The sequence below is a fragment of the Paramormyrops kingsleyae genome, chromosome 10 (genome assembly GCF_048594095.1).
Source record: "Paramormyrops kingsleyae isolate MSU_618 chromosome 10, PKINGS_0.4, whole genome shotgun sequence".
Taxonomy (NCBI): Eukaryota; Metazoa; Chordata; class Actinopteri; order Osteoglossiformes; family Mormyridae; genus Paramormyrops; species Paramormyrops kingsleyae.
In genome coordinates, this window is record NC_132806.1 from 2,264,072 (window position 1) to 2,290,433 (window position 26,362).

General features: G+C 39.3%; 3 protein-coding genes, 1 long non-coding RNA gene and 1 other non-coding gene across 7 annotated transcripts; 2 read left to right on the forward strand and 3 right to left on the reverse strand.

Annotated features, from left to right (window-relative positions):
• nit1 (nitrilase 1) lies at positions 1–4,236 on the reverse strand. Of its 3 annotated transcripts, none has more exons than XM_072717151.1 (6): positions 3,894–4,236; positions 3,052–3,279; positions 1,461–1,564; positions 995–1,131; positions 597–722; positions 1–324 (listed from the first exon to the last, which is right to left on the reverse strand). In XM_072717151.1, the coding sequence occupies exons 2-6, from the start codon at positions 3,276–3,278 to the stop codon at positions 46–48; spliced, it is 873 nt and encodes a 290-aa protein (XP_072573252.1). In that variant the 5' UTR covers position 3,279; positions 3,894–4,236; the 3' UTR covers positions 1–45. The 3 variants fall into 3 exon arrangements, with proteins under 3 accessions (XP_072573252.1, XP_023696146.2, XP_023696147.2); XM_023840378.2 differs by having other exon boundaries at positions 3,609–4,236; XM_023840379.2 differs by having other exon boundaries at positions 1–430; positions 3,609–4,234.
• On the forward strand, positions 4,232–7,622 carry pfdn2 (prefoldin subunit 2). The gene is made up of 4 exons (XM_023840380.2): positions 4,232–4,380; positions 5,186–5,274; positions 6,112–6,235; positions 7,319–7,622. The coding sequence occupies exons 1-4, from the start codon at positions 4,294–4,296 to the stop codon at positions 7,505–7,507; spliced, it is 489 nt and encodes a 162-aa protein (XP_023696148.1). The 5' UTR covers positions 4,232–4,293; the 3' UTR covers positions 7,508–7,622.
• A 3,502-nt stretch (positions 7,623–11,124) lies between these two features.
• Positions 11,125–18,327, reverse strand: LOC111858525 (uncharacterized). Its single transcript, XR_011993473.1, has 6 exons — positions 18,229–18,327; positions 17,893–18,035; positions 12,208–12,252; positions 12,049–12,110; positions 11,690–11,746; positions 11,125–11,513 (listed from the first exon to the last, which is right to left on the reverse strand). It is a non-coding gene; the product is annotated as an uncharacterized lncRNA (long non-coding RNA).
• Positions 18,328–19,869: 1,542 nt separating this feature from the next.
• Positions 19,870–19,951, reverse strand: trnas-gcu (transfer RNA serine (anticodon GCU)). The gene has a single exon. It is a non-coding gene; the product is annotated as a tRNA-Ser (tRNA).
• A 263-nt stretch (positions 19,952–20,214) lies between these two features.
• On the forward strand, positions 20,215–25,486 carry b4gat1 (beta-1,4-glucuronyltransferase 1). Its single transcript, XM_023840314.2, has 2 exons — positions 20,215–21,673; positions 21,773–25,486. The coding sequence occupies exons 1-2, from the start codon at positions 20,579–20,581 to the stop codon at positions 21,962–21,964; spliced, it is 1,287 nt and encodes a 428-aa protein (XP_023696082.1). The 5' UTR covers positions 20,215–20,578; the 3' UTR covers positions 21,965–25,486.
• Positions 25,487–26,362: the final 876 nt, after the last annotated feature.

The following is a 26,362-nucleotide window of genomic DNA, read 5'->3' on the forward strand; positions in this document are numbered from 1 at the left end:
TTGATTCATTGTTGTTTATTAATCCCTGATTAACAATCTACAATGCTACAAACACAAGACTGGAATAAACAACTTTCTGGGGCAGTCTGACACCATAACCATATGTGGGGTGCTTTGTGATTCACAAAATAATGCGCAGAGTCCGCTGATATTCCATGGCGCTTTCTGCTCAGTCCAGACTGCAGTAGAACATTGCATCTCGCCGATGCTGCTGAACAGGCATGTTCCTCCTGGTGTCTCTGAGCTTCTGCAGGTCGATCTCCACCAGAGCCAAACCCGGTTCAGTTGCTCCACAGTCACCCAGCACCTCTCCCCAGGGGTCCACTGCCAAGGCATGACCGTATGAGCTGCGTTTGGCATGATGACACCCGACTTGGGCAGCAGCCATGACAAAACACTGACTCTCAATGGCCCGAGCACGAAGCAGAACCTACCAATAGGAACACACAATACAGGTTTGTCCACAAAAACATCACGCTCCTGTACAAAACACACACCTGCTCAAATAAATATCCAAGATATAAGGAAAGCCTTCCAGCGCAGGACCAATTAATTAAAAGCCAGCACCCAAAATGGTAATCATGTCCCTGTCTCACCTCCCAATGGGCAGCACCTGTTGCCACAGTAAAGGCTGATGGATAGGTCAAAATCTCTGCTCCGTGACGCAGGAGAGCCAGAGAGAGTTCTGGAAATCGGAGATCATAGCATACACCCAGACCAACCTGCGATCCAAAAGAATGGCCTGTTTATACAGCTGGATCCTAACTGTAGAAATTCTTTAAAATGTGTACATGAAGTTCGCAAGTTCTCTTAGTTGATGCAAATTTCCTCCTGTAGCTCTAAGACATGGAGTTAAGTGGAATCTCCCTGCAGCAGCCTGAAAACCCAACTAAGGTGAACCCCGGACTTGTGCCTAGGACTGGTTCCAAGGCCCCACACTACCCTAACCAGAATTAATGTTTGTTAATGAATGAATGGATGTTTGAAAACCAACCTTTCCCACTGGGGTTTGAACAGGGGGCATCAGACTGTGTCCAGGTATAGTAAAGGAACTCTCCTTCAGAGAAACACCTTTTCCTGTCAGCTCCACATCAAACAGGTGGCCCTTTCTGTACACTGACACAATGCTACCTATGGGAACAAGATAACGAGACAAAAGTGTAACTCCAAAACACTGTGTTTTTCCTTACAGTGATTCGGTCATTTAAAATGCACAGGTCATGCTTCTCTACCTGCATGCATCTACTGCATCTCAGTTCCTTCCCTGATGCATTATTACAGAGAATTAGCTTATCATGCATTTGCAGGAATGCAGGGTGTTTACCATGCAGGGAGTAAGTTGATGATATAGCTCAAATTGAACATGTAAGCTGAGTTATTTAGTATGTACTTAGGCAAAGACATTAGCATGTAACAGTTCAATTACATTCATATGCGATATGTGCAGGGGAAATGATTACCCGTGTCATTAATGATGATGTGACTATTGTAGATCCGCCTGTCTGTCTCCCAGTCTTCCCCTCTCTCATGAAAGCCCCCCAGAGAAAGCCAAATACCCAGTTTCCTATGAAAATAACAAAAGGAAAAAACTATCAAGAGATTCCCATATGGCGTCTATGAATGCATTCATGTTTCCCTCCAGTCTGCTCCACTGGCCCAGTACAACATCAGAAAATATTATGGGGTTAGTTATATTATAAATGGAAATTATAAAGAGGTTCTTCTAGCTTTTTATAACCAATAACGTGGAAACTAGTGGTGCAATGGTACACAGTATTTTACTGAACAGGTCACTACGCCACTTACTGACGGTATTACGATATTTTCCTATAGGTACTGGTGCAAGTACAAGACACTTATTTTTTCACCCAAAAAATACAGGGTCATCATTTTTGAGGGATAGAATTTACATATTATTATACAACAGAGACGGCATAAATCATCCAACTCCTGGCTAAAGGTAGGCATGTACTTCAAAAGTAATCAATGTCGTTTCAGCAATACGACGTTATATGAGTGGTGATCCCTCCTAGTGTCCACAGCTGGCTGACATAGTATGATACAGTTGGCCTGGTTAGCGGTCAGCATGCCTTGTACCACACCAACTTAAAATGGTGTAATTTAATATGTGGAATTTGTATATATATGTTAATTGTAAATGTTGTTACATGTCGTAATGTTTGCCATGGAATGCATGCATTTCGTTGGAATGAGTGTCATGTAAACTGTTTGTTTCCTTGTCCGTACTGCTGCTAGTATTAAACTGATAATGGCTGTTAATAGTGAGTGTTTCATTTAGAAGTGCTGTCATCTCCATTATTAAAAAGACTTGACCATTTGTGGGTCTATTGTATCAAAAACATTCTGCACCCTCTTGGGTTGTGGAGTTTGTAATCCATTATCTACCTGTACTGTGATTGCCTGTGGTTGCTATTTAACAGTGATATGCTTAACTTTGTATACATTCTTCTCAAATAAAATTATTTCTGTTTAGAAAGATGTGATTTGGTATTCCAAAAATTAATTTAATATTGCCTGTACAGGTACTGTACATACTAGGTATACTGTTCATTTAAAATAGAATAGACTAAGCACCTACAGGTTATCAAAGTTAAGTAGTAATGTTTTTCTCTCCTTGATTTAGAGACATAACCTAGGCCTAGTTAGTCCTGCTGCCATTTTTCTGGAGAGTTGTTATATGGAAAAATAAAGAGTTTTGTTTTATTAAAGGGTTATGTGTTTTTATTTAATTCTTAAATAGAAAAATACCAAAACCGTTCCATTAGCAAAAACCATGACACACACTCGTACCTACTATTGAGGACACCAATATCAAATCCTCAGCATTTTTTCTGCAAGGGCTATCACTATTTTAAAAATCCTGATTACGGCCCGGCCGTGGCATATGTTGAACCGTGGGAAAACCGTACCATTACACCCCAAGTGGAAACATACTACTTAAATATATTGTGTATATTTTTAATTTTAACTAGTAAAAAACTACTCAACTGCCACCTAGGTAGGTGTGAGCAGTGCATGACTGCTGCCCACCTGGCCAGCTGGGTGTAGCGTGAGATGGTGTTCCCCAGCAGACTCTCTGACAGCTTTAGGGTCTCTTCTTGGTTGGATCCGATGTAATCAAATCCCTCTGGGAGAAAGACCATGCTAGCCCCGCCTTCCTTTGCCTGCTCCACCAATCGCATGCAAGCAGCAAAGTTGGCTTCCTTATCAGGTGTACAGGTCACCTGACAAATTGCAGCCAATGGGACAGAGGACATCCTGAGAAAAGATTAAAGTCTTTAAAGAAAAAAGTAGTAAATATGGTCTAGAACAATGGATCTAGGCTAACATAAAATGTAGTATTTTTATAGTATAAAATATAATATTCTTAATATTAATATATATAAATACCAGAATGTCAAACTATAATATCGTTAAATACATTAAAAGGTTTCATAATGCACATTTTAAATTCTTTGATAATTTCACTGCCCCCCAAATAGACCTTCTTTAATAATCATTACATATTAAAAACGAAATATAATGTTAAGCAAATAACCTTGCGTAAACGTAGTAAATATACTGCAAATATTTCCTCCTGTAATTACCTGCACTTTCTTATTAAGCAAAAACCCCAGCTTGACTGAAAACGCAAATACAACGCACGGGGCTGCAAAATGGTTTTGAACAGTAGCATTGACAATGTCTGATAAGCCGTAATTCGCAGGTGCTACAATTTATTATTCACGAACCTTCGCGCTTTCTACTATTTAAATTCAACTACAAAACAACTGGATATCATCATTAATCGTGTTAAAATGACAAATATTAAACGACTGAAGTCCTTTGTCAGGCCCCATGGAGCGACAAAGATCACCCAGTTTTCTGCAAACCTGAGCTATCTGCCGGCCGAACCGTAGGCAACGGTGCTTATTTAGAAAGCGGCAATAGCAACTAAATGTGAAATATACAAATAATACATTAGTAATAGCAAGTACGTGCTCAGCATCCACTGACTTTACTGAAAACCAGGAAATTCGCTCTAGGACAAACTTCCCAATCATTAACCAATAAAAAGATCTCTAGGCAACTATGAAAACTTATATAAGCGATTTAATAATTATATATGTCATGTAACATTATCGTCTGCGTCTGAATTTGATTAATTTAAAATCCAAAAGAAAACAGGAGTATCTAGCAAGGCATTAGCTGAAGCCTATTGTTGCAGGCAGTTAATGAGACAGCTACGAATTGTCATTAGGGGTCCTCGAACAGGGTGTACTTCATTTCAAGATGGCGGCGAGCAATAGTAGTAGCACGGTAGCTAGTAAAACTAGTAACACCGGTGGTGGGAAGCAATCTGCCCCTTCTGCGGAGCAGGTAATTTTCTTGTACTCTTGCTGTTCATCTTAGCATTAGAATTATTAAAAATTGACAGAATGGGTATTTATTTTCAGCTTCGTTGTCAGGGGTGCCTGGCTAATCGGTTGTATGTTCGTGGACTGACAGTGGGCACGTGATAGAGCCCGATAGCAAACTTGCAGCAAAATAGAGCTACATTACATTACATACAACATTAAAGCATCTCAAATATTAATTCGGAATTAGCCATTTTCAAATATAACAAACTAAGAATTAAACAGGAGAAGTGTGACCATGCCGAACAAACACCTAAATGGAAGAGCCTATGGTGGCAACTTTCTGTATGTATAGGGATGCCGTTAGGCAGTTGAGTTACTAGGAATTATCAACTGCTACGTTGAAGATTGACATGTTTACTGTATTTGTGTTTAGAGACTTTTTTTTTGGTTATGAATAAAAAAAGCATATAGTTATATATGTGTTCCCTAATTAAGAGCTATTTCCAAGGAATGATTCAGTGTAATAGTTTACCCCAAACTATCTTTATTATATACAGTTCAATATATTCATGTATTGAAACCAAGTATTGTTATAATGACATAACTGTATGGCCAGAGTAATTAAGAATTAATAGCGTTGTGATTAGAGCTGTTGTCATTGTTGTTCAAATTTTTTAACGATTTTTTTTATTCTCTGTGAAATTTTAATGTAGAAATGTATCCTATTTTTTCTGTGTCGAGTGTTCCTCCTTGCATCTTTCTTCCAGTCTAGAGAGCTGTTTGTAGTGTCTTGACCTGTATGCACGCGTGTTTGTATGACACAGGTAGTGGCCACATTTCAGCGGATGCGTCAGGAACAGCGTAGCATGGCTTCCAAAGCAGCAGAGCTGGAAATGGAGATCAATGAGCACAGGTATGTGTGCATCTCTGTTTCTCTCTGCTTGACTGGAGGAGGTGCCCTTTCTGATTCCTGCCTGGAGGGGGGGGGGGTGCCCTTTCTGATTCCCAACAGCATGGCCATTCATCACTGGCCTTCCATGCTCTATGTATGTATCGGTTTGTCTATTTGTTACTTTAACCTTAAGAAGGCAGGAGACACAAACATGTTAAAATATCAACTTAGTAAACAAAAATAATTAGTTGCACCGAACATAACACTTGCATCTGGGTAGTAGAATTACTTTTTTTTTTTTTGTAATTTTTGCAGTGTGGATAATGGAGACTCTTGGATAGGGTAAACTTTTTCATTGTTGCAAGGAATATGCATATTCTGCTTAATTCTGGTGGATAAGAAAACATGTGACTTTAAATTAGTACTTGTTTTTGTAAATCATGTCTCGTATATAAAATCAGTGACTTTTTGTCAAGCAGCAGCCTCGGTTACTGAGAAAAGTGATGAGAACAATGAATATGTTATTTCCATTTGTAACTTATCAGTATAGGAGAGAAGATGTAGCCTTGGGAAGATTTAGTTTGATTTAGATTTCAAATAATTATCTTCATTTCTCAAGGGCATGTATTTCACAATGAATATACTGGAGCACTAATGTATGTGAACCTCTTTAATAATTATTGATAAAATCACCTTCGTACTCAGTGACCAGATGAGTATCATTGTCGGGAGAATCCTGCACAGATTTGTTGTGCAGGATTTCAGTTTGCAATAATGCTATACATTTTCTTGGTTGGGTCATTCACCTAATTCTGCAGTACATCGTAATTTGGAATAATTGTGTCTGTTGTCTTTCAGCCTTGTTATTGACACTTTAAAGGAAGTAGATCCTTCTCGGAAGTGCTTTCGTCTGGTTGGAGGTGTCTTGGTGGAAAGGACTGTGAAAGAGGTCCTACCGGCATTGGAGAACAATAAAGAACAGGTTTGTCTCAGTAATAGGCACAGATGAGCCAAAGCAGGGCCATACTCATGCCTTAATAGTGTCATCAGCAGTCTTTGAAATTAACTTAAATTTGAAATAAAATAAAATTTATTGTTCCCTTCATTTTGTTAAAATACTGAATGAAGTAAATTTCTGTCATCTGAATAAAGATTAATTTTACAATCATTTCTTCCTTGAATAATCTGCAGTATAATTACTGTACTGGGAATTGTGCAGTGTAGCTGGGTAACAATAATTTACAACAGATTGAGCCCTCACTACTCATTGTGCCCTTAAGCTTTTCTGCTGTGGAGCACTGGAGACTAGCTGACCATGCACTTTTCAGATTCAGAATACTTTATTGATCCCTGAGGAAATTCTGTAATTTACCCACAATAAACCTTGCTTTTACCTGTGTATACATGTCTGTGTCTCTCCCCAACATGAAGAGCAACACAGGATATGTGAAAATGACTCAATTTCCCCAAGGGTATGAATAAAGTACCTTTATAGCAAACCTGATTAAAAGCCAGCTGTCAAAATCATTTAAAGGAGAAGGGAAAAACAGGTAAATAAAAAAAATAAAAAATTAAAACCTACAGTAGTGTAATGTTGCCAACATGACAAAAATAAACCCATTCTCCTTATGAGAAATTAAAAATTCTCTAGTTTTTTTTCTGTTATTAATTTGTCTAAATTGTTTTTGTTAAAACGACACACCTTTCTCATATAATGAGTATGTTATATTTTTGTAAGGAGAAAAAGATCAAAATAAAATGGAGAGCCAAACTCAAATTGATAATGACTCTTTTACATGATTTGATCAAGTTTTACTTCCTGCTGGGGATGAGACAATGTGCAATTCTACTGTTATTGGGCTCAGAAGATGGTATTGTCCTATTTTGGAGGGTATTATTGCCACCAGGCTAAAAGCCAATCATGCCAGTTAATCCACAGCAGATCAAAATGCCTGAAACTGGAAGGATGACCAATAGAATGTTCATGTTAAAATGAGAGAGCTTCCAAGCACACATGTTGTATAAAATATTGAGCTTAGAAAAATAACTTTTCATTTCTTTGTAGATCTCAAGGCTAGTGGAATCACTCAACTCACAGATGCAGGCCAAAGGGCGGGAACTGACCGAGTACCGAGAAAGATACAATATCCGATTGGTGGGAGAAGAGGAAGGGCAGGGGAAAGCAGCTGCAGCGTCCAACCAGGAAAATGGAGGGGGTGGGGCTAAAGGAGGAGCGGGTGTGTTGGTATCATAGTGGGAGTGGATTTAGGAAATTATTAGACTGCTACGTTGAAGATTGACATGTTTACTGTATTTGTGTTTAGAGACTTTTTTTTTGGTTATGAATAAAAAAAGCAATTGTAACGTAACTTTGTTTTTGTATTTTTTTGCAATAATTCATCTTAACATTAATTTAAATTTCTATACACAATTACATTCAACTTAGCAAGGCAAAACAAGATGAACATTCTCCAAATGTCTTTTTTGGATATGAAATTGTTTTTGCTTGCTAAGTTCAACCCATGTTGAGTTTTCTGTGGGCGCTGTTCATGTATGTAGGATGGTTCCCAAAATTCATCATAAAATGTGTTTAGTAAGCATATTTTTTTCCTCAGTTTGCTTAGAGGTGAAGCCAAGCATAATCAATGTGTTACAAAGTGACGACTAACAGCTCTACTACACATTGGCGAGGGTTAGGGGGAGAAGATCCCAGTGAATGTGAAAATTCTAGGGCTGTCGAAGTTAACGTGTGCGATTAATGTTATAACAACATTGTTAAATCGTGTTAACACAATCATATAGCCTACCGTAGAACCCCGCTTAGGGTTTGGGAGAATGCCTTTATTGAATTTTCTCTACCATGTTGTTAACCTGGTCCCATCATGTTTTTTTGGACTTTTAAGGTACTGTAATCACTTCTGGGCCAGTTAAGTTCTTCCACACCAAACTCACCCAACCATGTCTTTATGGAGCTTGCTTTGTGCACTGGGGGACAGTCATGCTGGGACAGAAAAGGGTCTTTCCCAAACTGTACCCACAAAGTTGGAAGCAAAGAATTGTCCAACATGTCTTGATATGCTGAAGCATTTTGGGTTGCCTTTACTGAAACTAAAGGACCTAGCCCAACCACTGAAAAACAACCCCATACCATCATCCTTCCTCCACCAAACTTTACAGGCAGGTAATAATCTCCTGGCATCCATCATACCCAGACTCATCCATAAGACTTCCAGACAGAGAAGTGTGATTCGTCACTCCACAGAACATGTTTCCACTGCTCCAAACTACACCACTCCATCTGATGCTTGGCATTGCGCTTGGTGATGTGAGGCTTGTATTCAGCTGCTCAAACATGAAAAACCATTCCATGAAGCTTCCGGCGCACAGTTTTTATGCTGGGGTCAATGTCAAAGGAAGTTTGGAACTCTGCAGTTATTGAGTCAACAGAGCATTGGTGCTCTGTTACTTTACATGGGCTGCCACTTAATGGATGAGTTTCTGTTGTTCCTAAACGCTTCCACTTTGCAATAATATGACTTAGAGTTAACTGTAGAATATCTAGCAGAGAGGAAATTTAATAAACTGACTTATTTCAAAGGTGGTATCCTATAACAGTATCACACTTGAATTCGCGTGGCCAGGTGCTTGATTTTACACACCTGTAGCAATGGGTCTGAATGAAACACCTGAATTCAATGATTAAGAGGTGTGTCCCGATACTTTTGTCCATATAGTGTATATTTTCAGAGACCAGGAAACAGGGTTATCCCTTTGCAGTAGCCATTATACTTACCAAAATCATTATACAACCCATGCTGTTTTTTTCACGTTAAAACAAGTAAAGTCAGAAAAAGTTTATCAAATAAAAGATAACTCTTTATAAAAATGTGGAATCTAAACCTAGACAAATTAAAATTATGGGTCATTCTATTTTAGTTCAATAAATAGCCAGGGTACAAAAAAAAAATTCCATAATTGGGAAGAAGGTACTCTTTAGCTGCTTTTAAACAAAAATTGTGTCATTTAAAAGGCTGTAGGAATTACAAGGCTCTGATCAAGTGTTTCTCCTTTGTCTTGCAGGATATGGTCTAGGCATACCATTGGTCAAGATGAGATTATATTCAACTTTATTACCATTGTGCAGAATATTGGTACAGAGCCAATGAAATGCAGTTGGTATCTAACAGGTCAGATCATGCACTGGTCCCATGCGTCGCCACACCCACCACACAACGAAACACCTTGAGATCCTGGATGGCAACCCCCCAGGCCGACACATGGTCTAGTCCCACCCCCCAGAAATGGGCATCTATCTGCCACAGCCAGGTGTTACCTGGGTGTTCCCTTGGCCTGGTCCAGCTGCTGAGGACCCTACGAGCCATATCACCCTCCGGGAAACATGCTACATGGCCATAGTGCCGTAATTGACGCTCCCTCACGATACAGGTAATTTGCCTTATTCAGGAATACCTCAGCATCTGTTTGTTAGACACAAAGTCAAACCAGTGGTACCCAAGGATTCTCAAAAGAGACACAGTACCAAAGGTGTCAAGTCTTCATCTCAGGTCACTGGATAGCATCCATATCTCGCAGTCATACAGCAAGACAAGGAGCACCAGGACTCCGTCCTCTTACAAAGATATCAAGAGTGCCACACACCCCTTTCCACTGACCTCATGACCCCACGGATGACTCAATCCATCTAGTGACTTCATAGGAAGAGGCACCAGAGACAGGAATGTCACATGCTGATGGCTGTGCTGAAGAAGTCATAAACCAGCATCTAACCAGATGCAAATTATATACAGTGGTACCTCGGTTCTCGAACTTAATCCGTTCCGGACTACGGATCGAATACTAAAAAGTTCGAGTTCTGATCAAATTTTTCCCATAAGAAATAATGGAAAACCAATTAATTGGTTCCTGGCCCCCCAAAATCACACATAAATGTTTTTTTTTAGCATTAAAACACAAAATGAACAGGATAAAACAAGAACAACATTTTTTTCTTAATGGCTTCCAAAAGATCTTATCCCAACATTACCCCTGTCCTGCCTCCATCGTCCGCTCCTTCCATTTGCCACGCCCCCTCGGTAACCTCGTGTTGGATCCCCATGTGATCAGCTGTTTCTGGTTGTTGTCATTAGTCCTCTGTATTAAGGCCACGTTTCAGTTTGTTTCCCCAGTCTGGTCATTGGGTGCATTCGACTTGCTTACAGCGCTGTCTTAAAGCAACGCATTCTGATCCTGACGCAATGCATCACGGTTAGATGCATTGCGACCTCTCACCCGACTGCACAAACTGGAACCGCCTCCGACACACCTTTGCCATTATTGGCTGAAGAGTTTAGTTACACGCATGTCCAAGAGAGTCTGGCTGCAGACATCCACTGAGGCTCACTAACACGCAGGAAGTGACATCACAGATCCACTGAGGCGCACAGCCATAGATATCTTCCATGATACATCAATTGACACGTCACAGCAGCAGCTCCTTCTCGATTTCACAATTTAGATTTAAAAATGGTTCTAGTTATCACTCGTTTGTATGCATGTATTTTTAAATCAAAGATTATTTTATTTGAAAATAGTTTGTGCTCATCACGCATTTGAATTATACATTTTAAAAAGTAGTTTGTACTTACCAAATTACAAGTAATGCAATTCTTAATTATAAAATTCAAAAATATTATCATCTTATCAGCTGTAGTCCTGATTGTGACTGTCAATGGTGACCAGATTTTTCCCTCCCCAGAGAATTATATTGAAGCCTTAAAGACTGCAAAATTATGCTTCTCGCAGAGCGTTTCTCCATACTTCTGTTATTCAAAGATAATGTACGTCCTACATAAATAAATCACTATACATAGATAATTTGGCAAACATTTTATTTGTAGTGTATTGATGCATAAATAAATTTGAACAAATGTGCAAAAAAAACAAAAAACAAAAAAAGAGTATATGGAACAGAATAAAATGAGGAAAAATTTGTATTATGTAAACATGGCATGAATTTTAATACCCATCCCATCAATGCAATTAGAGAGGAAGGTTTCCATGTCCTCCCTATTACTAAAAATAAACATGAATGGGTCATTCCTGTTGTCATGTTGACCCTCCATGACCTCCCTGAGTGCTTCCTGCTGATCCTCAGCCTCCATCTGGAGAACAGTAGGTTCGGTCACCTCTCCACGGAAGAGAGAGTGATTCTTGCGAATCCAGCACACATCACTGCGGAGGTCCCTCATGATGCGCGACTCCTATATGACATTGTAAGTGAATATCAGGGATTAAATAAGTTAATCAGGTGCAGCTGGTAGTCAACAGGAAAACCACCTGAGAAAAATGAGGGACACACACACACCCCACTATTACACTTGGTACAGCAGTCAGTTACAGCTTGCCCACCAGGTCTGAGAACAGCAGGAGTGCTCACCCTCGAGACAGGCTCCAAGTTCACTTTCATCAGATGTGAAGCTTCCTCTGTCCATGTCTGAGTAGTACAAGTACACATCACTTACACTACCAAGACTTAATGTTACAATATCTAAATGTATCATCAATGGTGTCATTAATACCCATTTACGCAAAACCTCTCTATTAGCTAACTGCACTACCACTGATGAATTAATGGAATATCACCTTAAAAATAACAAAAATATAATATTCAGCCTCCCTGCCGGGCTTTACCCAGTATTCTATATCTGACAGAAACCTCCTTCACTGCAGAGAAAGTGCACTTGATTCTGCATCTGAATGCATCTCAATGCAAAATACGATGCTTTCCATACATACTTTTCCAGACCACTGTTCATCAGAGTTAGACACCACCATTTTCTTATCCATGGCATGTTAGACTGAATATAAAAAGACAAAAACCATGCATTCAGAATGTTAGGACACCTTTTTCTCTTATAGATAACTATGCAACATTCTACAGCGTGATGTACTTACAGCAGTAAAGTGGAATGGTTCCCCCAAGGCCATGCAGAGTGCATACTGACAAAAGGGAGGGGAGGGGGGGTAAAAACTTCAATTGAAACTACATCACAAGTGTTACACCCGACAATTCAACATGGTCCTTCTTACCATCAACATGAACACACCACAGTCCACAGATCCAATCTGTTTCGGAACATCCTGCAAAATACTGCACGGAACTGAATCTGTTTAGCCTTGAGCTAGGGGTGGGCGATATAACCAAAATCTTCTATCACGGTAGAAGCAATTTTCTACCTCGATAACGATATATATCACAATATAGCAATTTGTATCTGGAAATGCATAAATAAAAATTCAAACACAAAGAAACTGTTTTATATAATGTAATTTTATTTAAAATTGCAGCATTACTTTAAGTAAAAAAAAACAACCATACTGTTTACTGCAATGTATTGTACTGCATTTTTTGACATATTCGTTTGGATGCTTGGATTTGAGATGATAGAAAAGGTTTGACGTGTTTCCACCGCTTGCTAAAACAGTGCTCTTGCATACCTTGCAAATCACGTTCGTCTCATTCGTATTCACTTTTCCTATACTCAAACCAATTCCACACCAGAGCATGTGAGCGGAGCGGAGCGGTGAGAATTTCTCCGCCCGCTCCTCCGCTCTAATTCGCACTACGCCGCTCCGCTCAACACAGCTCCTCGCTCCACTAAAATGTCCTCCCGCTCCAGTCAAATCGCTCCACGCTCGCTCCAATTTAAAAGAGGGACAAATAATCTGCATGCCTAACAAATGTCACCTTAAACCGAAGCCTTATGTCATAAAGAAATATGAGCAACGGCAACATTGCCAGTCAGAACAGAAAATATTTATTTTTAAGCAACCGGACAGGTTTGGAAATGGCATTCCACACAAAAATAGGCTTAAAAATAAAGGAATCAGTGGGTTTAATAGCCTAAAGAATATACAGACACGTTTTAAATTCCTCAATATTTTTCTGTTCATGCAGCACGTCTCTAAAATAAAATTTCACGTTACGTGAAATAAAAAAAAATCTTATTAGACCTACTTTGAATGACAAAACGAATTTATTTGATTACCAATATTTACTTTATAGGCTTTTATACTTTATAGACTTGATATGCTACAAGTTACAACCATATAAAACTTGCACGCGTTTTGCTCTGGCTTCCGCTTGTTCGCGTAGCACACTCATGTTTCTGAGAAAAGTGATTCCAAAGTGAATCTTTACTCACTGAAACAGTTTCACCACATTGTTGTTCTTGCTGTACATTCTTGTCATCTATATGTTTGATAAGAATAGTACACTTGTATGATTTATCAGTTTCCTTTGTGAAATACTTTGCGAATTCCATCTCGGCCAATTTGTGTAACAGTCTTGATAATTGTACAGATGAATTCTGCGTAGATTTGGGCACGCCTCAGAATTGTAGTGTGAGCGGTATCGGAGCGAAATTGGAGCGAGACAAAGCGACCGCTCCAGTCTTAATTAGAAAACCCGCTCCGCGCTCTGACCAAATTCCGCCCGCTCCGCTCCTCGCTCACGCTCCGCTCCTCGCTCACATGCTCTGTTCCACACCACAGACGATGCACCTTTTTTCTTTACAATCTCCTCCTTGTTGGTTTCGTCACATGTAAGCAAACTCACCGCTGCACCGTCTTCTTCCATTGTCGAAGTGAATGTGTATTGCGTGGTTACCCAACGTGCAACGTCACGTGATCTCAATCGCGATTAAGACGATAGACCAAAATCTCTATCGGTTGACAAATTTCTACCGGTTAGTCGAGTCTACCGGTATATCGCCCACCCCTACCTTGAGCAAAGGAGACTAAGGGGGGATATGATTCAGGTCTATAAGATTCTAACGGGTCTGGATGCTGTTCAGCCAAATGACTATTTCAATATTAGTCTAAATACTAGAACTCGTGGCCATAAGACTGAGGAAGCACTTCTTTACACAGCGTGTAGTTAGAGTATGGAATAGTCTTCCTGCGAGTGTAGCGGAAGCTAAAACCATGGGTTCCTTTAAATCAGAGCTAGATAAGATTTTAACAACTCTGAGCTATTAGTTAAGTTCTCCCCAAACGAGCTTGATGGGCCGAATGGCCTCCTCTCCTTTGTAAATTTCTTATGTTCTTATGACAGTTGTTTCCAATAGAAATGTAGAAATAGAAAATGCTGAGATCCACGTCACCATGTTTTTCAGTAGCTTCCAGTCTCCTGTGGCAATTTGGTTTGCCAGTTTGCTACAATTAGAAATTTGGAATTGTCCGCGACATTATGACTACAGCTTATCATGCATGCAAGTTTAAAACTTTATGCAAGAATTAATGGACACACGGAACACCTTCTGTCACATGTACATGCGTACACACACAGTCCTGGTCTGCAATCGCAGAAAAATGTTCCACATTGACTTAACAATGGTAGTACACCAAGTTTCTCTGGTATTGTGTCGGTCACTGTTTTATTCACTGTTTATGAATGGCATGAACCAATGTCAATATGGCAAAGGAAGCGAACACTGATGCGCAAATGCGCAGGAACTTTGCAGTTGAACAACCTGTATAAATCGACATAACGGAACATCTCCATACCCATGAAGGTTTGTCGAGTCGAACTAGCGGAGTTCGGTAAAGTTGGAAAGATATTGGCAGATTCGAACTTCGCGGCTCAATAAATCTTAAACAAAACGTTCTTACAACACAATATACGGGTCTATTTAACAGTGGTAAGGTAGACAATGAGCTACAACCGGATTTTCGTCCAAACAATATGTATTTACAGAAATACGGATAACATTGCTCCCTATGAGCAGTACGCTGTCTGAGGAGAGCTTAGGGACCGTCTGCAAAGTGCAAATCGACAACGGAAAATGTCAATAACTTCGCTTCCAAAGAGTGAAGAGCCACCAAAATCACTAAAGGCTTTTGGAATGTTATCATGGTCATACTACACCCCTTAGTTTGGTGAAATGTACCTAAGTCTATTTCTAAAGAATTTATATTAGGAATAACATTCAATAACTTTGTTCCTATGAACTGTACTACCAACAAAATCACTACTCACTTCTACAGTCTCATTATGGTCATACTACACCATTTAGTTTGGCGAAAAAAAGCCATTATTATTAAATAAAATGCAATAACTTTGCTCCTATCAATTGTAGTGCCACCAAAATTACTATATACATATGCAATCTTATTATGGTAGGACTGCATCACTTAGGTTGGGAAAATGTGGCTTAGTTTATTGTTAAAGGGATTTTATTGGCAATAAAATTCAATAACCTTCGTACTATAAACTGTAGTTCCACCAAAATCACTCTGCTCATCTAGTGTGTCATCATGGTCGTACTACAGCATTTAGTTTGGGGATATGTGGCTAAGTCTATTGTTAAAGAATTTTTATTGGCAATAAAATTCAATAACTTTCGTACTATACACTGTAGTTCCACCAAAATCAGTACACACATCTACAGTATCACTATGGTCATACTACAGCACTTAGTTTGGGGAAATGTGCCTTAGTCTGTTTTTAATGATTTTTTTTTACATTTTTTACTAAGAATAACTTTCAATAACTTTGTGACAGTTAAGTGTAGTTCCACCAAAATCACTACACAACTCTGCTGTCTCATCATGGTCATACTACAATACTTAGTTTGGGGAAATGTACCTGTGTGTATTTTTAAACAATTTTTATTGCTAATAAAATTCAATAACTTTCGTACTATACAATGTAGTTCCACCAAAATCACTACACAACTCTACAGTCTCATCCTGGTCATACTACAGCACTTAGTTTGGGGAAATGTGCCTTAGTCTGTTTTTAATGATTTTTTTTACATTTTATATTAGGAATAACTTTCAATAACTTTGTGACAGTTAAGTGTAGTGTCACCAAAATCACTACACAACTCTGCTGTCTCATCATGGTCATACTACAATACTTAGTTTGGGGAAATGTCCCCATTTACCCTTTAAGTGGCATACCCAGAAAAAGCCACTGAAAAAAATATTTTTTATCAGTTCTTTGCTCTTTAGGCCAATTTAAACAAAAATAAATAGTTTTTTCAAACATTGATCATGCAATTTGTTAATTACAGAGGTCTACTAAATGGTAGAGGAAGCTGTTAAAGGTAAAAGTAACATTTATGAAATGTTTCCAAAATATCAAAGCAACATCTTTGTGTTTTTATTTTATTTTTTTTATTTGTTTTATTGTTATATATATATATATATATATATATATATATATATATATATATATATATATATATATATATATATATATATATTATACCATGATGAGACAGTAGAGTTGTGTAGTGATTTTGGTGGAATTACAGTGTATAGTACGAAAGTTATTGAATTTTATTAGCAATAAAAATTGTTTAAAAATACACACAGGTACATTTCCCCAAACTAAGTGCTGTAATATGACCGTGATGAGACTGTGGAGTTGTGTAGTGATTTTGGTGACACTACACTTAACTGTCACAAAGTTATTGAAAGTTATTCCTAATAAAAAATGTAAAAAAAAATCATTAAAAACAGACTAAGGCACATTTCCCCAAACTAAGTATTGTAGTATGACCATAGTGATACTGTAGATGTGTGCAGTGATTTTGGTGGAACTACAGTGTATAGTACGAAAGTTATTGAATTTTATTGCCACTAAAATCCCTTTAACAATAGACTAAGCCACATTTTCCCAACCTAAATGATGCAGTCCTACCATAATAAGATTGCATATGTATATAGTAATTTTGGTGGCACTACAATTGATAGAAGCAAAGTTATTGCATTTTATTTAATAATAATGTTTTTTCCCCAAACTAAATGGTATAGTATGACCATACTGAGACTGTAGAAGTGTGTAGTGATTTTGTTGGTAGTACAGTTGATAGGAGCAAAGTTATTGAATGTTATTCCTAATAAAAAATCTTTAAAAATAGACTAAGGTATATTTCACCAAACTAAGGGGTGTAGTATGACCATGATAACATTCCAAAAGCCTTTAGTGATTTTGGTGGCTCTTCACTCTTTGGAAGTGAAGTTATTGATATTATCCGTTTTCGTTTTGCACTTTGCAGACGGTCCCTAAGCTCTCCTCTGACAGCGGACTGCTCATAGGGAGCAATGTTACCCGTATTTCTTTGAATACATATCGTTTGGACGAAAATCCGGTTGTAGCTCATTGTCTACCTTACCACTGTTAAATAGACATGTATATTGTGTTGTTAGAACGTTTTGTTTAAGATTTATTGAGCCGCGAAGTTCGAATCTGCCAATATCTTTCCAACTTTACCGAACTAAAAAAAGTTGATGATCCACTAAAAAAGTGGATGATTCATTTATTGTGTGATTAATTTATTATGAATTCTGTTGAAGGAATTTAATAAATGAATACATCGTCAGTTTGACAGACTTTTATACAACACAACTTACAAAAAGTTGCGGGTCGGTCTTAAATAATGAGATCAAAACATACAGACAAAGCATGAAATGGTACAACACAAATGGGTACCAAGGAATGCTATGTTAGTTAGATCTAGTTAAATAAACACTGTTCTGAGAACATATCTACTTCATTCACCAGAGTTTAGGAAAATCTACTTAGCTTAATATGATTTTACAAACCAAAAATTTCTACAGATGACATACCTTGGAATGAAATTCCGGTCTTTGCGTGTGAATGTGAATGCTCCTGGGCTCGCAGTAATGTTGTCGGTTTAAACATCGTTACTTGGCATAATGGGCAATGGAAACTATTGCACGGCATTCCTTCGCCAAATTGACCTGTGCATCTGTTGGTCAAAATGAAAAACAAAACACCGTGGGCTTTTGAAGGAGTGTGATTACTTGAATACAATTCAGCAACACAGCGATTTGAGTCAGGCTAACTTACATTTACTGTATATATGCATTTGAGTGAGAAGTTCCCATCCTTTCTGAAGAACTAATAACTGAACATATTTAAACAACTAAAACTGTACTTACCGTTCTAGTTTCCTTCGCCAATCTCTTGCTAAACTATGAACGCGTTGCTACCGCTCGTGAGTAAAGTATCGTTTCATAGTCCACCAAACTTTATGCGCGCTTCGGTGGAACTTCAGTGACGTCATTTCCGGGCTCTCAGTGGACTTCCTGCGTGTCAGTGGACGTGAGCCTCGGTGGATGTCTGCAGCCAGAACCTTCTCGGCAGTTCCGATGCGTAATCTACAATTTCTCCTGAATATCACGTAAAGCAGTGAGAACTGGTTTTCAGTTAATTTACCTGGTAAAATAAAGTTTAAATAAATGACATAAATTCTCTAATAGTACACGTAAATTAGTGGTTTATTTATTGTTAGTTACTGTAATGTTGCGCTGCTTTATTTGGTTAATCGTCCAGTCTGTGAAGAAGGCATTCAAGTAAGAATTGCATTGTAGTATGACTCATTTCCTGGCGCGTACAATTTATATTAGGTCAGCGTTCGTTTTGACTTCTGATATTCAGATCGAGTTCTAGGTCAAACTGGTTTGTTCGACTTTCAAGAAATTCGAGTTCTAGTGAGTTCGAGAGCCAAGGTACCACTGTATATACAAATACAATAAACCTAATAAATTGCAAATAAATTATAGCTCAATTATGAGTAAATGTAAATAATGGTTCTGTGCAAAATATGCAATTTTGCTTAAAATTCCATTAGGATTCCCCTTAATATGCCCAGTAAGTTGAAATAGTGTGATAATAAGTTGAAATTATGAGATACCAAGTCATAATTATGAGATACTAAATTGAAATAATCCATGCTGTTTACAGTAGGGATGAAGTGTTGTTGCCCTCAAATGGGCATATAGTCAAATCTCAGATCCACAAGGAACAATGCGGATTTCATCCTAGTTATGGAACGCTGGACCAGCTCTACACCTTCACAAGGATACTGGAGGGTTTGTGGGAGTTTGACTAACCAGTATACACATGTTATGTGAACTTGGAAATGGCATATGACCTCAGGGGTTCATGTGGAGGGTGCTTTGGGAGTATTGAATGATATGGTGAAAGCAACGCTATAGATTTACGGGTCAAGCCTTGTTCCTACCTTCACCTATGGTTACGAGCTTTGGGTAGTGGCCGAAAGAATGAGATCACGCAAGTGGCAGAAATGAGTTTCCTTCACAAACTGTCTGGGCTCAGCCTTAGAGATAGAATGGAGAGCTCGGACATTAAGGACACGCCCAAAGTAGCTGAAAAGAGCCAGTTGAGATTGTTTGGGCATCTATCAAGGATGCCTGCTGGGTGCCTCCCTGCCGACCAGGATTAGTGCCAGAAAATGGATGGATGGATTGATAAATTGAAATTATGTGATTTTGAGATACTAAATCATCTCATAATTATAACTTAGCATCTCATAATTATGATTTTGTATCATAATATATGTAATTGTCAGACAAAGTAAAATTTTGGCTATTCTGTTGCTGGCAGTGAATTTGCCTAGGGTGCCACATAGGTTTTGACAGCCACTGGCAGAAAGGGTCAAAAATTATAATTAAAACTGGGTAAATTTTGTTATTTATTAAAATTATCTTTAGGGTTTATAGCATTATTTGCTAGATGAATTCAGAAAGGTCTATTTCTTTAGAAATAAAAACGGATTCCGACGAGGATGGGATTCGAACCCACGCGTGCAGAGCACAATGGATTAGCAGTCCATCGCCTTAACCACTCGGCCACCTCGTCTTATGCTCAATGTGTTGAAATGGTTTTAAATAATTCCCACCTCCCCTCCAAAAAAAATGTGGCAAAATTGTAGCGATATTAAAGGCAATGATGTAATTATTCATACCGCATTATATGCATTGTAAAAATAGCTTCAAATCCGCCTCACTGTGTTGTTTTCATCTTATAGTTCAAGGAGTTGTACGGTAACCAGATTCCTTGGTGCGTATGTATTCTACATTTTACGGTAAAGTTGCACACCACATAGACATGCGCCCAATGAGCCCCAAGGTAGATCAGTGCTTTCGTGCCGTATGCGTTTGATTTTGTGTGTACGGAAATGCCGTCTTCTGCTGAAAGGAGTAGAGCTTTTAAAAGCGTTTATGACTATGGGGGAGACGTGTTCGTAAGTGAACCTTAAATCAGCAACTTTGAGGGCCCTATCGATTGTAGCAGTAGATGATGATATTAACTGCTAGCCAGATGACGTAAATAGTAAAATCCAGTCTTTCTACCTAGGCAGCTAAATATCCTCTTATTAGTCGATCATAGCTAACTACCGAAAATTGTTAAAGGTTACAGGTGGCTTCTCGTGCACAATAATATATAATGTACTAAAATAAACATCCTAAGAGGCGATCTTCTGGAATGCATTTCTCTAAAAAATGCTCCGTGTTTAAAGTGGTGCTCAGTGCTCTGCTGATTGTAGCGCTCCTGCAGTTAATCTACCTGTCCTTCCTATCAAAGCTGCACGGCAAACAGCAGCGCTACAGGTATACGGAGTTATTTGGCAAGAGAAATGCGTACCAGGGAGAGAAAAACACAAGGAAAGAGCGTCTCAAGTACTCTCTGTCCTCTGGGGGCATTTTTGATAACAGTGGACAGTATCGTATATATAAGAACTTAATCAAAAGTGACTATTCGACGAATCAGAAGTCCGTTGTTGATGCCAGGTCAAATCGGATAGCGCTGGCCACGCATACGTCCATCAACAACCTCTATCACCTAGACTCGCTGCTAGAACGCTGGCAAAATCCTCTCTCAGTTGCGATATTCGTGCACGGACAGGATGTTAAGTTTGCCACTGCATTTGTCTATGCCCTTAGCATTTTTTGTCCAAATGTACAAGAGCTGGTGGACTTCCACCTTGTGTGCCACTCTGGAGAAACGGCCAGTTTCCCGGAAAAGGACAGAGAGCAGTTTGCAGGGTTGGAAGACTGCAGAGGAGTATTTGCTAAACTTGAGTCACACAGGAACAAATACCAGAACTATGCTATCGGTGGCAACATCTCGTATCCCAACAATCTGCTACGCAACGTGGCGCGAGGGGGTACAGAAGCCGCTTACATCCTGGTCATCGATATAGACATGGTGCCCAGTGCTGACCTCCATCAGCAGTTTGCCGGCATGCTGGATAGACGTGAACCTGTGCCTGATGAGGTCTTCGTCCTGCCGGCTTTTGAGATTCGGCACACCCGCAAGATCCCCGCCTCCAAGTCAGAACTAGTACAGCTGTACCAGGTGGGTGAGGTGCGGCCCTTCTACGAAGAGCTATGCCCCCGGTGCCAGGCCCCCACCAACTACTCCCTGTGGGTAAACTTGAACGGGCCTGTGCCAGGGCAGTTAGATGTTGCCTACACCCTCAACTGGGTGGACCCCTGGGAACCTTTCTACATTGGACCACGTGCCGTGCCTCTGTATGATGAGAGCTTTCGGCAGTATGGCTTCAACCGCATCAGTCAGGTAGGCCGAGGACATGGGGGGCTTTTCGGCATTTATCCAGAACTGCATTTTGAACATTAGGCTTCTGACAGTGACTTGCTATGTTGACTCTCTCTCCAGGCCTGTGAGCTCCATGTGGGTGGTTACAAGTTCTCAGTGCTCAGCTCTGCTTTCTTGGTGCACCGCGGCTTCAAGGTGATGGGCGACTTCCACAAGCACAAGGATGAGGAGAACCGCCGCAACCGTCTGCTGTTCCGAAGCTTTAAGGAGGGGCTCAAGACCAAATACCCAGCCTCCAACCGTCGCTGCTGAGGGCCCCTTTAAGTATTTCAGACATTTCGGCAGCTGGCTTTCCTATAGAGTCCCATCAAACTGAACATGCTCGGTGGGGTCTGTACACTTTGGTGACTTAACCATCATCAGTCCGGTCCTGCTTACTATAACGAGGTCTCATGCAATCATGACATGTAGACAGTATGTACAAAAGGTTGGGTAAATGCTCTAGATAAAGCCTGAGAGAGTTAAACTCTTGTGAACTGTGCTTATTCAAGGTGAATCATTGAACACTAATATTACTGCTGTTTAACAAATTTTATAGTTTTTTTTTGTGTAGTAATGTGTGCTTATTTTAGTAATGTATGCTTTTTCTCATCTTGGACCGTAGAGTTCTGATGGGTCCTCTGAACCTGTGCCTGTTTTAGTGGGCATCGTCTCTCACCTACTACTTACTGTACATGGCCCTTGAATGTTGTTCAGTGGTCATGTAGAGACCCAAGTGCATCAGTTCTGTAGTAACCTCACTCTCAGATTGTAAACACTGTTGTATACGACTGGGTATCTCGGTGCCTATATACAGAGATAGGTAGTGCCCAGAATGAACTACAGAAAAAAAGTGATGGGAGAAATGTTATCTTATTAGGAAACTTGAACTTTGAACCTCAGCGATTGGTGTTCTTGTATGCAGAAGAATTGCATTAAGCCTTGGAAATAAGCCACTTTTTCCTATGGTTAATAATGGTATAATGTTGATCTACCTATGATCAAAAACACTACTTGTTTTACATATAATACTGCATTTAGAGAATATATGCATACATATGTATATATCTATTTGTGCTGGTAACTGTGATGTTGGAACTAGTGAGGTATAGGACCTGCTGTGCTGTTACAAACTGAAACATTAAGCAAACTTCTATAACTGCTATTCCCGTCAGGACTTATTTATTTGTAAATGTCAGTCTGAGGGAATAGTATGCTATTGAAATTTCTGTAGTTCGTCTGTGTTGTTTTTGTCATGTGATGTGGCATTACGGCTGATAGTGGATAAGTGAAGGTTGGATGATTGCACTCCGTTACCTTTCAGTTACATCATTGTTCTAGTTGCAGTTGCAACAATGGTTGCCATTGATTTCTAGGATTCTTGACTCATAGACACTTTGATCTGCAGTTAGTAGAATCAGCTGTGTCCTTCAGAAATGGTCAAGCTGTTTGGCTCCTGTCACCAGCCTTGGCCTGCGAATGTTTATTCATAAATCAGATATGCTTGTTCTAGACAGAATCTTATGTGTGATCTGACTGGTAGTAGACTCTGTAAAAGGGTACTTCATAATTTATCATGATTATTCAAGACAAGAACATGATAATGCAAGTTCTCTATTGTGAACCAGTGACATCAGTCTTTACTGTGATGCAGTGATTTCCAGTCCTCTAGCTATAGTGTCATATAGCCATATCTGTTGTTACTCTGCCTGGCACTAAGATCTTAATTTAACATGTATTTATTTCTGTCAAGAAACCCTCCCTTGCCTGTTTGGATAAATGGAATAATGACTAATGTGAGCTAACTATTTAACACTTTTACAGAACTACTTGTGATACACAGTATCTGAACAGCATTCAGCTTGGGAAAAGCAGTCGTTCCCTTGTTGTATGTGGTCCTCCACATCACAAGCCGCCTCCTTCACCATGGTGACCTTTGCACTCTTACTTACCGGGAACCTGTGTCCAATCAGCAGCTGCTTCAGCAGCTGCTTCAGCTCTCACTTGTCCAGGGCATGAAAAGGACATGCAAGACCAGTGTTTCTCCCCCAGTCCTCAGGGAACCTCCAGACAGTCCACGTATTTGTTCCAGGAGCTAGAAGGGAACAAAAATTTGAACCATCTGGGGGTCCCCAAGAACCGGGTTGGGAACCACTGGTCTAGGTGTAGGTTAGTTTACCTGTAAATAAAAGCATGTGTACACTGGACAAATTCATTGTCTGAGCCCTTGTAGAGTAGTGGAAGGGCTTTTTGCTTTTCTCTTTAGTGCTTCAATGTTTACATGTCATGCCAGACAGACCTTAAAGTAGGCAGAACCTTTTCACCTAGAATATATGAGCCTCATTTTCAAATGTTACCAAATTGCCCTTTGTCTTTGTCCTCTTTCACCCTAGCTGCTTCCAGGACAAAGTCATCAGTGGCCTCAGCCTGCATGACTACAATCATGATGCTGACAATAGTTGTATCAGTCGTCTTCTTGTAGTGGCTGCCCACATCCTGGGTAACTTTATTACCTTATTTTTATACACAATCTGTGTTCCCGGTTACTAAACATTTATTTCTGGAGTAATTGGGATGAAGTACCTTATGTTAACATATTTTGCCAGTGACATAATCCATTGTTTCTACCAAGACTGAAAGTGTTATTTTAAATATAATTTTAAATGCTCAAAAAATGTATAAATATATACAAACGCTCCTCTACTTACAAACTTTGACATACGAACGAAGAGGACTGCAAGTCCAAATTGTGTTCCTTGGGCTCCTTTTCCTGTTCGCAACATCAATTTTTTTTTTCTGCATGCCACTTTCACCTAGCACGACTTCTGGCCGCTACTCCCACCCCGTAGCAGCGTAGCGTGCGTACTCCCAGCATCCTAGTTCTTTGTACTTGCATATACCCTTAAAATGATGTTGAATAACAACTTACAAACATTTCAAGTTATGAACAGCCGTTCGCAACGTAACTCAATCATAAGTAGAGGGGTGTCTGTATAATAAATTGGTGTTCTATGATTTTAAAAGTTTCTGTTTGTGCTTTAAGTTCTCAATAAATCAATTCTGAATGTTCAGATTGGGAATGATTTTTCTCCTTATGATATACAGTAACACTCTAACAACTGTTGGAAGATGGAAGATAATTAGTGATCTACAGTAATTTGGGTACACTTAAGACTCGTAAAAAAAATGTATGATAAATGGAGATGAGTAACCAGTTATGTCACAAAAGAACAATTATTATGATACACAGTAGGGCTGCACGATATTGGGGAAAAAAATTACATTGCGATATTTATTCTTTCTGCGATATATATTGCAATATTGGGATTTTAAAAAATCTAATTAGTTTAATAGCTGTATTGCAGGGGTATTCAGCTAAAATTTAAAGAGGTCCAGTTACAGAAAATTTCTTGAAGCAAAGGTCCGGAAGATCATAATGTCGAACTATTTAGTGTGATGTATATTTAAGTAGCCTATTGGTTGTATCAACATTGTATGTAATCAGTATCTCACTGTCAAGTTAATTCAGTACAATTCAATTCAAGATGTCTGCATAGATATGTAATAATTCTTACCTTGTAAATAGTCTGCTTTTGTATTTAACAGTGTAAATATACTTTTGACGTAGCTTATTTTAGGTTTATGCTAAAAATGTTGAAAATGTACAATTTTTGTTTCACCTGAGTTGATTTATATAACAGATAACATTACTTTATACAGTTGTTAAAAAGCGGAAACTTCCACGAACATGAAATCACCAATAAACTATGTCTATTTATCCAACATGTTATATAATACATATTGTGTTTTGGAAACTTTTCAGCTGTATGATTTCAGGACAGGTCAGCTACTTTGTTAAGAGCATTGCGGCTATTTGGTCGCTTTGCTGCTGATATCAACACGAATGGCACATTAGGACGGACAAAGGACGGGCTGCATACACCAAACTACGTGGTTAAAAGCGTTTGCTAAACCACTACCGAAAAGACTACAAACGCTGTGCTGGTTAAAAGAGAAGCGTCCTGTCAGGTTTTAAATCATAAGTTTCTTTTTTGGCTATTGGTCCAGGTCTGTATGGGACAGCTTCTGGGTCTGGACCCCGACCGCGGTCCGCCTGTTAGTGACCTCTGCTCTATTGGTATAATTAATGATTCTAGAAAGATTGAGCTGATTTTGCCCAAATATAATGGTAATGATTACTTAATTGGTACTAAACAATGCATGAGCATTAAACTAAGAAAGCTTATCGCATATGGGAGTTAACATGAATGACAAAATAGCGCTGGGTTAAATGGTTAGCGCTGGGATCGAGAACATTTGTGATTGGTGGTTCGTTCTGTGATCGACGTTTGTTAGCTGCCGGTGCAAAGCTGCGTGTTGGCCTTGCATCCAAAAATTAGCCTAAATTATATGAAAGACTTTTGTGGATTGTTTAAAAATAAGAACAGCAAGACACCGTACGGGACCCTCTATCACGCGTGCACACATAACTGTCTACTCACCTAATAATTGAATCCCCCACTACCACAACCTCCCTCTTTCTGGGGGGAGGGGGCTCCTCAGTGCCCAAGGGCCCACCTGCTTCCCCAGTCCCTTCCGGCTCTAAAGCTGGAAGCACCTGAAACCTGTTAGACACAGACACCTCAGGTGATGCCGCCTCTGTAACATGTG

Excerpts from the sequence above, each read along its gene's own strand:
- b4gat1 (XM_023840314.2), top strand. The coding sequence starts at position 20,579 with ATGCATTTCTCTAAAAAATGCTCCGTGTTTAAAGTGGTGCTCAGTGCT. Across the intron at positions 21,674-21,772 it reads GCTTCAACCGCATCAGTCAG|GCCTGTGAGCTCCATGTGGG; the intron begins GTAGGCCGAGGA and ends CTCTCTCTCCAG.
- pfdn2 (XM_023840380.2), top strand. The coding sequence starts at position 4,294 with ATGGCGGCGAGCAATAGTAGTAGCACGGTAGCTAGTAAAACTAGTAAC. Across the intron at positions 4,381-5,185 it reads CTGCCCCTTCTGCGGAGCAG|GTAGTGGCCACATTTCAGCG; the intron begins GTAATTTTCTTG and ends TGTATGACACAG. Across the intron at positions 5,275-6,111 it reads ATGGAGATCAATGAGCACAG|CCTTGTTATTGACACTTTAA; the intron begins GTATGTGTGCAT and ends GTTGTCTTTCAG.
- nit1 (XM_023840378.2), bottom strand. The coding sequence starts at position 3,697 with ATGCTACTGTTCAAAACCATTTTGCAGCCCCGTGCGTTGTATTTGCGT. Across the intron at positions 1,132-1,460 it reads CATCATCATTAATGACACGG|GTAGCATTGTGTCAGTGTAC; the intron begins GTAATCATTTCC and ends TTGTTCCCATAG. Across the intron at positions 325-596 it reads CAGGTGCTGCCCATTGGGAG|TGGACCCCTGGGGAGAGGTG; the intron begins GTGAGACAGGGA and ends ATGCCTTGGCAG.